General features: G+C 41.3%; 1 protein-coding gene across 1 annotated transcript; it reads right to left on the bottom strand.

Annotated features, from left to right (window-relative positions):
- Nucleotides 1-1,783: 1,783 nt before the first annotated feature.
- On the bottom strand, nt 1,784-8,677 carry LOC139728994 (lysosomal proton-coupled steroid conjugate and bile acid symporter SLC46A3-like). Its single transcript, XM_071639920.1, has 5 exons — nt 8,518-8,677; nt 4,666-5,540; nt 3,960-4,214; nt 2,799-2,882; nt 1,784-1,971 (listed from the first exon to the last, which is right to left on the bottom strand). The coding sequence occupies exons 2-5, from the start codon at nt 5,477-5,479 to the stop codon at nt 1,784-1,786; spliced, it is 1,341 nt and encodes a 446-aa protein (XP_071496021.1). The 5' UTR covers nt 5,480-5,540; nt 8,518-8,677.
- Between the last annotated feature and the right edge of the window lie 1,564 nt (nt 8,678-10,241).

The following is a 10,241-nucleotide window of genomic DNA, read 5'->3' as shown; positions in this document are numbered from 1 at the left end:
AACTGGCTCTACGATAAAGTAATTTATACTACTTGCCGATTTCTCACGAAAAGCAAAGGGACAAAATGAAGGAGGTAGAAATATATATATCAATGAAAAAAAGAATAAAAGATAAAAAAACAACAATACAAACATAATTATTGAATACGGAAGTACATGCAATTATTACTTATATACTTCAAAAATTATATTGTGTGTATTGTTTTCCAATTTTTATCAATTCATTCATCTACTTCTTTTCTAAAGTTTCAGTTCTCCTTCACGTTGCTTTTAAAAGAAAGAAAAAGAAATAACACCCTACCAAAAGCAATCACTATACCATACGCTAAATAAGACCCACCAAATTTAAAGAATGCTCCCGAAATCACTACGGTGTGCCTCTTGGTGTAAGCATATGGGAATAAGTCCGGAAATGGAGTATCGAATGCCGGTTAATGGCCCCCGCGTGGAACATTATTGTTTACAAAATATACATGGCAACTGCAACTCCCAAATCTATCGGTTCTGCAATCAGACAGATGTCACCGCAGCTTTCGGCAATATGCATAAACCAATATATCTGGGGTTGCTACCGGGAATTTCTCAGTGTTCACGTCGATTGCTGACGACTGTGATCACGTGACATGAATACGGGAGAAAGTTAGATGAAATTATTATGATTAGCTTTGTACCACATACCTTTACTGACGCTTGCAACGAAAAGATTCTCACAAAATCATCATGATTTGATAGACTCATTACCCGATTTACAAAATCATTGTCGATATTATTCAGTGATGTGCACCTTTACCAGAGCTTTGCACACAAGAAGATCTGGCAGCTCAACACCCTGCGCCAGGCAGTGTATCTAACATTGGATTGGAAGAATCCAAAACATTTCGTTTTGCGTAGTTAGTTACTCGAGAAGAAGAAGAAAAAAAAAAAAAGAAAAAAAGAAAGAAAAAGAAGTAGTGATGTTGGGGGATATCCCACTAGACCGACACCCATGAGTCATACAGCCCAGGAGTTCGAAACTGAAAAAGGTCCATGAGTCATAACACTAGGCAAATAAGGCCCATGAGTTCGACGCTAAGTAAAAACAGCCCGTGCACGAGTTCGACATTACAACACGGGGCTAAATGTGTCAGTGTCGCGGGTCTTAATTGCTTAGCGTCTAACTCATGGGCTGTATGACTCATGGGTGTCGGTCTCATGACGTGGACCTGTGATGTCGGGATGAGCAGATCTCATATTTCATCGAGTTTGAAACTGTAGTTGTTAAACATGTAATATCTTCACGCCACTGGAAATGACGCCGTCACCGCTGACTACAGCTCCAAACGGAATTGTCTCGACAGTATAAAGAAGCAAGCTACAAGAGACGTCGAGACCTAATTAAGAGTCTGAATCGATTCTATCAACGAACATTAAACATGATAATATACTTGTATTATACAATATCTTCATGCAAAATATGAAAAGCTATAAAAATAGTTAACATGACGAACCGCTAGATTTAGGCCGATTCCCATTTTCTTGATCTTGTACTTCTTCCTTTTCCATACCAGATTAGACGGACTGCAGTCGTGCGCATAGCGAATGGCCAAAATTCACCAAGGGGGCATCAAAACGCAAGCGTTCCACAAACACAGGCATGAGTATAAGATTGGTGGTGGGTAATGAATGCGGGATACTTGTCATGCTGCGACATTGATGATAAATGCAGAGACTCCCAACTAAGGTGAGTTTGACAGAAAGCAGGTAAATATTTGGCACATAATATGCAAAGGTGTATGGGAAGGGATCACATCATAGTCAACGTTCGTTTGACCCACGTGAGTGCTGAGAAGACGACCGCGTGAACAGTGGCGATGAACAAGAACACCAGGCCTGGCTGGGTCTGCACGGACGCCGAGTAGATGTTGTTGAGGACGAAGCTGGCCACGGGTACGGCCAGCGTGTTCAGGAACGTTCCTAGCGACATGAACGCTCCTGCAAGAAGAGAGGGAGGAAGGGAGAAAGCTTATGGGGGTGTGTGGGTGTATGTGTGTGTGTGTGTGTGTGTGTGTGTGCGTGCGTGCGCGCGCGTAAGTGAAAGAATTGGTGGGAAAGAGACCACTTGTAGTTTCGGCCGGAAACATAAACATTATTATGTGCATGTTTTTATGTTTGTGTGTGGATATGAAATCATTCAATACCAATGCAATTTATTTAATCAATCCAAAAAAAAAAAAAAAAAAAAATGAAGCAATCAACCAATAACGCATTTCATTTGATTTCATTACATTCATTCTGAAATCTCTAAAATATTAGTGCATCATATTATTTTATAACTTCAGAATTGATTGGACACACATGCATACAAAGAGTTGACATTACCATCTATTATTGCATCATTGAGATCAATTTGAAAAGAAATGACGTATAACGTCTCAACATTGTCACCGGTATAGGTGGTCATGGGTCCATGGGTCGCGGAGACATCATGGACAAAATTAGTCTCCGCGACTTGGTCACGACTAAAGTGACGTCACCAAGGCGTCTCCGAGACTACTGGAGACATGAAAAAGTCTCCGAAAAGAAATGACCGTGTCCAACTCTCTCGAGAATCCCCGCAGACCAGGCTAAGTCTCCACGAGATGTCGCGGAGACGTCTCAGGGACCAGCGACACTCAAGTCGTCACCAGGTCGCCACTTAGTCTCCAAGCCAATGAGATGACCACTTAAGACGTTTTGTAGTCAAAATTTGCATAAGCATTTGTAGACTACATTTAACCCGCACTTTTGCAAGAGTGACTTTCAACCAATATCCATCTTACCTTTTTGTTGAGGACTGACGAGTCTGGATACTATTGAACCATTTGCTGATTGTGCGGGAGTGCAAAACATAACGAGGACGGTTGCTGATGGATAAAGACAATCAACAGAGAAGAACAATGAAAATGTTAAAGATGATTTTCAGACAGATGGACTATTATCATTAAATTTGGGGAAATTAATAATACGGATGATATTGTAAATTTGGCACTTTTAATTATTCACAAATTACGTATCTTGAAGAATGAAACAGATGAGGATTAAAGGAAGAAATATAATGGCATTTTTTATTTACTTAATTGACTATATGTCTTGAAAGAATGACTGTAACACACAACTGAACTTTTCGGAAACGGTTTACGTTAGAACAAATGCCTGCATAGGCGAAAGACAAAGTGACATGAAGGAAAATGTCATGTTGTCGACAACTAAATGCACCAGAGCATTCAATCCTTTGTAATAATCAAAGTATAACGATTGCAGCAAAACGAATCATCGCAGAAATATATTGCAAGGACACAAAGAAAGAAAAATATTGACAATTTTTTTGGTGCCATCTTGAACCAACTGACGTTGCAGAGATTGCAGTGTGATCATTTTCCTGTGTACATAAACTGACGATATTTCTATGATTACATTCGTAGGAAAGCATTTCGGGTTTCCTGTGATATTTGTGAGAAAAGTGACAAGAGTAAGTGTTCATAGGTCACTTTCTATTCAACAATCAAATCCATAACACATCAAAATCATCAATCAACATCATCATCAAGTCCTCTATATAGTGACGTTGCACATGTTCTTGTCTCTGTATATATTCTCCATCACTGACTATGAAAACATTATTCGTCTGGTCGCACTGTGTCAAATACTTTTTTCTGTCATCAACATACGAGTTTGCGGCGCTTACAAATTTTTGAGCGATGGACCCTTGAGAATTCCGTCCAAAAAAAATCAAACAAACAAACAAACAAACAAACATTATTTTTCCCAAAACTTCGAGTATAGTTTATCCGCGAAAAGAAGGGTTATGTTACACACGAGACCTGAATACATTCAGACCATGGTGAGTCGTGTATAAGAATAGAATAAATCAAATTAAGATAATTATGATCTTTTGTCAGAGAAGCCAGAATAGTATACTTGAAGTCACTCCCGAAACTCACATAACCAAAGCAGGGCGGACGACGAAGCCAAGCCCGTGAAAATATTGATGGCGCATCCGCCCAGCGAGGCGATCTGGAGAAGGATGAAATCGTTGCGTATCGATCGCTCGCCTACGACCCGGAAGAAGACGGTTGTGCCCACCGCTTGACCCACAATCCCGAGGCCATTCTTAAGCGCGGTGTGCAGCGAAAAGGTCGTTGGGGTGAAGGAGAACGGAGCTTTTTTCGTGTAAAGCATCAGCAGGTTCCCTTCAGCTGGACAAAACAAACCAAGACAATCGATGTGGCAATTATCTATATAGAGATGATTTACTTCAATCTGACAATGTAGTAAGTAAAACGTTACTCTCGTCTTTTATATAAGGCCCAGTCTCCATTCAATTGGAAGAAATTGTTTGTCATTAACGAAAAAAAAACCCCCACAAACACAGTACAAACACACACACACACACACACACACACATATGTATATAATATATATATACATATGTAAAACATATAGGCACTTCCCTTGTGAAGAAGCATTGAATCAATTTACAAAGCAGTCCATAAAATCGATTACGGACGGATGGACGGACGGACGGATGGACGGACGGAAGGTAGGACAAACCGAACACATGGATAGAGACACTTCGTGGCGGAGGCATAAAAAAAAATATTTTCACGAATCAATTGGTCATGAGAAATAGAGGATATCTGATCTTACCAACCATGATGGCCATTCCGACCATCCCGCTGATGGTAAGAACGGCTAGTTGTAACTTGGCAGTCCTCGATTTCTGCGAGGTGAAAACCCTAACGCCGGCCGTGAGGTTCTCGCGTGCAGACGCCACCACACCAATCGGCTTATCCTTGATACGACCATCGTCGGCAGACGACTCATCCGCGACTCGTGAGGGTTCCTCCAAATGGAATACGACGAGGTAGACCACGCTGATCATCATGAGGAAGTCGATGAGGTACACGGCGGTAACGCCGAAGGTTTGGGTGAGGAATCCCGACGATATGAAGCCCGCAATCATGCCAAGCCCCATGAAGGGCATAGTCTTACTGAGCCGCTCGGTACGCTGCTCCTCGGGAGTGGTGTCGGTGACAAAGTTGGTCACGGCTGTCAGGAACGTGCCGATCCCACCGCTGAGGCCAAGCACAACGGAGCTAGTCAGAAGGAACACCATGGAGGCCTTCTGCACAAGAGAGCCGAGTAGGAGGGTGAACACGAGCAGGGTCGAGCCCACGATAGGCATGAGCATGATCGGCTTCCGCCCGACCTTGTCGCTCTGCGCGCCGAGAATGAGCGCCGACATGGCGCCAGGGATGTCGCAGAAGACAGACTGCCAAATCATGATGCGCGACGCCTCGGCCTGGACGGCGTCCTCCGCTTCCGGGTGTTTGCTGAGGTCGGAGCAGACGTCGTCGGCGTAGTCGAGCCGCTTGCAGGCCATGTCCACAATGAGGTGTTGGGTGACGGGGAACTGCATTACCAGTCCGGTCATGAAGATGAAGAGGACTACGCGAATCATGTTTTGTTGGGTAACACGCTTCTCCAGACGAATGATTTCAATTTGCACCGTTACAATGTTGCTGAGAAATCAATGGCAAAAAGATACACAAATTGATTGGATGAACAATCGCACGTAGACACATAATACACACAATAACAGACCCACATACAAAAATACACTCCCGCATAGTCTGACATAGTGAAATGGAGGTATAAGGTTACTTCGCTCTTTATTAAACATAATTTCTGCCCAGCGAGTTCATACTCGGCTAAGATGATAACTTCATACCCCTCTTGATCAGCACTGAATATTCAGAGACTCACGTTTGATTTTCTGACTTTTGTTTGATGACAATTTTTATGCAACTGGGCCCAGGAGTAGGCCTTTATTAATTGGGCATGCACCTGAATGTGATGGGGTAATAACAATGGCAATTCAAGACAACCCTCTGGGAAGACTCCACAACGTCATCTATAAATGTGTATTGGTAACAAAGAATAGCTTTGAAAAGAAGAGAGTGATTATGAGATATCTTGATATGGGGAAAAGACTAAGACAAAATAATTTAGTTGAATAGTACAGCACTATCCATACTGGGCGCCGAGTGTAGTGAGCCATGATAGAAAAAAAGGTAAAACCTAAGCAATCAATCTGAAGAATGGCAAAGTGTCCTTTTCGTCGACAACAAACTACTTAACTATAGGCCTATATAGCTGAAGATCTTACTCCAGTCTCGTCCCTGAGACAAGAAGAGAATAATCCAAATCCCTTCATCGCCCTGCTGTGATACCAATTTCTTTCATTCAGGTTCTTGATGAAAAGTCCTTAAGTGTATTATTCCCGCGATCGGATTGTCCGCCAGAGTTTCGACAAGCCTCCATTGTGTCTACCACTCATCCTTACCGAATTCTTCGAATCAACATATCATAGGCCTATAGGTACCTACTCATTTGAAGGACCTTATACACAATGCGGTGCAAATAAATGTTGACTTTCTGGTTTGATTCATAATACCCTCAACATCACTATGTGGCGAAATGAATATCTTTTTAAAAATATTCCATAATACATATACAATTTGATAATATCATTTCTACTCTTTTTCTGCAGATTATATTGGATACACAAAAACAACAACAAACAAACAAACCTTTCGAACCCAGATTCTGCTCGTGACTTCATTGGTAAAGCACACCCTATGATTAACAAAGACAATGGATGCACCTTTCCCTATATAGAATGAGCATAACGTGTATGTTTTCCTGTTTTCTTTTGTTAGTCATAATTAATAACATGCATAAAAAAAATCAAAGTTATGGTGAGTCGAGGGGAAGATGAATTCCAATGTCTTTTGTTAAACATATCAGTATTTTAGCAATAATCGACAGATGAGGCCACAAGCAGAATCTTCTTTGGAAGTCATGTCCTGTAACATTTTCTTTTGTTTTCGACATGAAATACAAACGCTGGAACCCGCATGTTTTGCAAAGAAAAGTAAAAACAACACGCAATGAGTCAAACGGAAATCGCGTAGGTCAAATTATTTTCTCAGCCTTCCCCCCCCCCCCCCCACTACAGCCTCAGAGAAATCGGCGTGTAAGCCCTATCAAAGATAAATGTATTTCACAGCAAAGAGTTTCTGTCCAGTTCTGTTCGGTTAAGTCTCTTATGCTATAAATTCCAGTATGATCCTATACCTATGCAAGGTCGTTATACATACCCAAACCAGGGAGGTGTCGGAGAATGAGCGGAATCCAAATTCTAAATACAATATATGCGTGGGTTCTATAGCATGACAACTGAATGCTTAATAGCATTTCACCGGTCTTTTGATGCTCCATGTTCCATATCGCTCTTTCAATGGAATGGATTTGGGGAACAAAAGAAGACGTCTTTGATGTTAGCAATAAATATTCCAAGCTGAATTTATGAGGAAACGTTGAAAGCCTCTATGGAAGTTTGGTGGTATATGTTACGGAACAAATCCTCCAAATTTTTCTTCAAATCTTCTTGTTATTGATTCCCCAGGACTGCAAAGATTAGAGGAATAGTGTTTGTAGTAGGGCCTAGTGTCATAAAAAGTTAACATGGCATCTTTCGGCAGGCACACTTTAGGATTAGAGTTAGTAATTGGCTGTATGCTTCTTTGCGAGTAGTATTTTACATTCAAAAAGTTTTTTTTTTGTCTTAACCGTAAATATATACACTTATCAGTATATATCTCCATGCTCGTTATCTTTCATTATTTTTTTTTCTTCGCACGTCTTGTTCTCTGCACGCACGGTACAAAAGAAGAAAAAAATGTTGCCCGGTAAGGGGTAGCCAACAGCTCCTTCCTGCATGAGTTCGTCGTGATGTTTCCGAAGCAATGTATCAAAACATGAGGTGATAGAGTGCATTTAGGCCTATATATAAATTCTCCGGGTACGGGTTAAAAAAAGAACACCACCACCACCACAACAACAAAGATTCTTGTTTCTTCTCCTTTTCTTATACCTCCCTGGCTGGTCGAACAGTACACATGACATGGTTTCAAGCGCTGCTTGGGTTACGTCATACCAGGGAGGTGAGGTACGCCCAAAAGCCACCACTTGAAGCGGCTCAACGTGGTGGAGGTGGGTTGGTCCATACTTCTATTATCTCTAAAGTTGCATGAGCGGAGTGCACGTGCAGGCGCCATACACACCGACTCGCACGAGAGACTGACAGTTCGCCACGTAAATGTACTCGTACTTTAAAAACTGGAAGCTACTGGAAAACGTGCACTGAGCATATATACACTAAAATCACCTAAAAGTAGTGGTCATAACGAAAAGACAAGAACGGGGTCCGACAAGTAACAGGAAGGCCGCGACAATGGTAGCTAGAAGTAGAAGGCAGGGAAGCAAACCTAAAGCCTTCTCTTCTATATAAGGGAGGTGAGAGCCTCCCTGGCCCCTGGCTATATGTCACCCCCGGCTCGGTATGCAGCTAAATGGAAAACACAGTACTGTTCCTCACATAAGCTCTTGAGCAGCAGGAAGTACGAGATACTCTTGTATATATGCAGTTCTTACCTTCTGCCGCCGACTTTTAGTTCTCTCACACCTCCCTATTCTTTGTAAAAGGATAACCGACTGCCCGAAAACCCAGGATAGCTTGACGGACAATTTACAAATCAGTATGCTTTTTTCACCGGGCAGCGAGAACCTGCGACGCCACGACCCCGGTGCTGGCTGGCAGAGAAGTCCCGGTGCATGCACGTCGCTCGACCGTGTGTGTATCGTGAGGCTAATAGAGACACATAACGGTAAACCCATCCACACCTACTGCTACCTACAGCGCAGACCGATGTGGCAACGGTGGTGCAAACATATCACGGTCCAATATCTCTCAAAGGTGTAGAGTATAAAGGTCAACGAAATGCATCGAGTGCCATATTCTGTATCAGATGTGTGAGGAAACAAAACGCACACTCGCTGCGCATACTAGTGTAGCGTGTCGAAATAGATGTGAGATTATGAACATGGTGTGAAATTATGAGCAAAAATGTTCTCGATCTTCAAACAGAAATGTGCTTGTAAAAATTAGGGAGATAAATTAATGTTGAAAACTGAGACAACACAAATAAGGTGAACCGAAAGCGATGAAGTCTGGTAATGCTCTGACTTCATTCTGAGGACAATTTAACTCGCCCTCAGCAAACTTCGATGAACATGTTATAATTTACATAGCCAATATTTATATATTCAAATTATCTTATAACAACCAATGGAAATAAATGGAACGGAGGACTTCAATAAATGGAGGAGTCTTATTCTACAAATCGACCAATAAGTAAACAGTCGGTGAGAGAGGAAATTAGGTATCTGAAGTGATGGTGATGGAGGTGACAACTGAATATCATTAACTTAGATGAATTAATGTCAGACTGCAAGGCACTGCTGAAAAGCAAACTAATGCAAATTAATACAAAGTCTAGACAGACAAGGAGAGAAGGCAAACCAGAAATACTGCAAAGTAAACAACGACAAAATTACGGTCCTACACTAGTATGACACTGCTTCCTTTAAGTCCTTTCAAAGGTCATTTCTAGTGTTTGATCAGTGTCAGTTCAAGTACAAATGACGCGTCCAGTCAGGAAAAAAACCCTCGAAAAACAAAAACTAAAAAAATCCAGGAAAAGGATATAACAAGTAACCTCAGAAACTATAATCACTGGAAGGAAGATATTCAAGGCCCAGTTGCATGGAGCGGATATTGTTTCTCTAGATGATCTTTGTTCTTTTCTTCTACTACTTCTGCTTCGTTTTTCTCATTTGCTTCATCATCATCATCATCATCATCATCCTCCTTCTTCTTTTGTTGTTTTTCTCTTTCCTTCTGTTTCTTCTTTTTTAAGCTTCTTCGTGACCACTATCCTCTTCCTATTTATTTTTATACGTCATAAATATTAAAGGTCAGGTACACTGGATTCTTATTGGTTGAAAGCAGATCTTTCTGAATTGATTCACAATAAACGTGAATTTCTCCCTACAGTAAATTCCCTGTGTACAATCTCAGACATTTTCATTATAACCAAAGAAGGAAAAAAAAAAAAACACCTCCCCAAACAACCCCACCCCACGAGGGCAAGTGCGGAATACAACGCATAATTGAAGATCGCTTGCTTTTGTTGAAACAAATAAAAAAATTGTAAGTCACTTTACTCTGTGATATAAAACTTCAAACTATTGGAAATCATTGCGTTTATAGTGCTTCAAAAATGTGATATTTATTACTCAATAAGACAGGAACTTGA

The sequence above is a fragment of the Diadema antillarum genome, unplaced genomic scaffold (assembly GCF_040938485.1).
Source record: "Diadema antillarum isolate AM-2024a unplaced genomic scaffold, OU_Dant_1.0 seq00000209_RagTag, whole genome shotgun sequence".
Classification (NCBI taxonomy): domain Eukaryota; kingdom Metazoa; phylum Echinodermata; class Echinoidea; order Diadematoida; family Diadematidae; genus Diadema; species Diadema antillarum.
Note: the sequence above shows the minus strand (reverse complement) of the source record. Positions and strands in the feature narration are given on the sequence as shown.

What these genes read in the sequence shown, in the direction of transcription:
- LOC139728994 (XM_071639920.1), bottom strand. Translation starts at nt 5,479, where the DNA reads ATGATTCGCGTAGTCCTCTTCATCTTCATGACCGGACTGGTAATGCAG. An exon ending in CGGAATGGCCATCATGGTTG is followed by an intron (nt 4,215 to 4,665) that starts GTAAGATCAGAT and finishes TGTTTTGTCCAG; the next exon opens with CTGAAGGGAACCTGCTGATG. An exon ending in CGTCAGTCCTCAACAAAAAG is followed by an intron (nt 1,972 to 2,798) that starts GTAAGATGGATA and finishes CTCTTCTTGCAG; the next exon opens with GAGCGTTCATGTCGCTAGGA.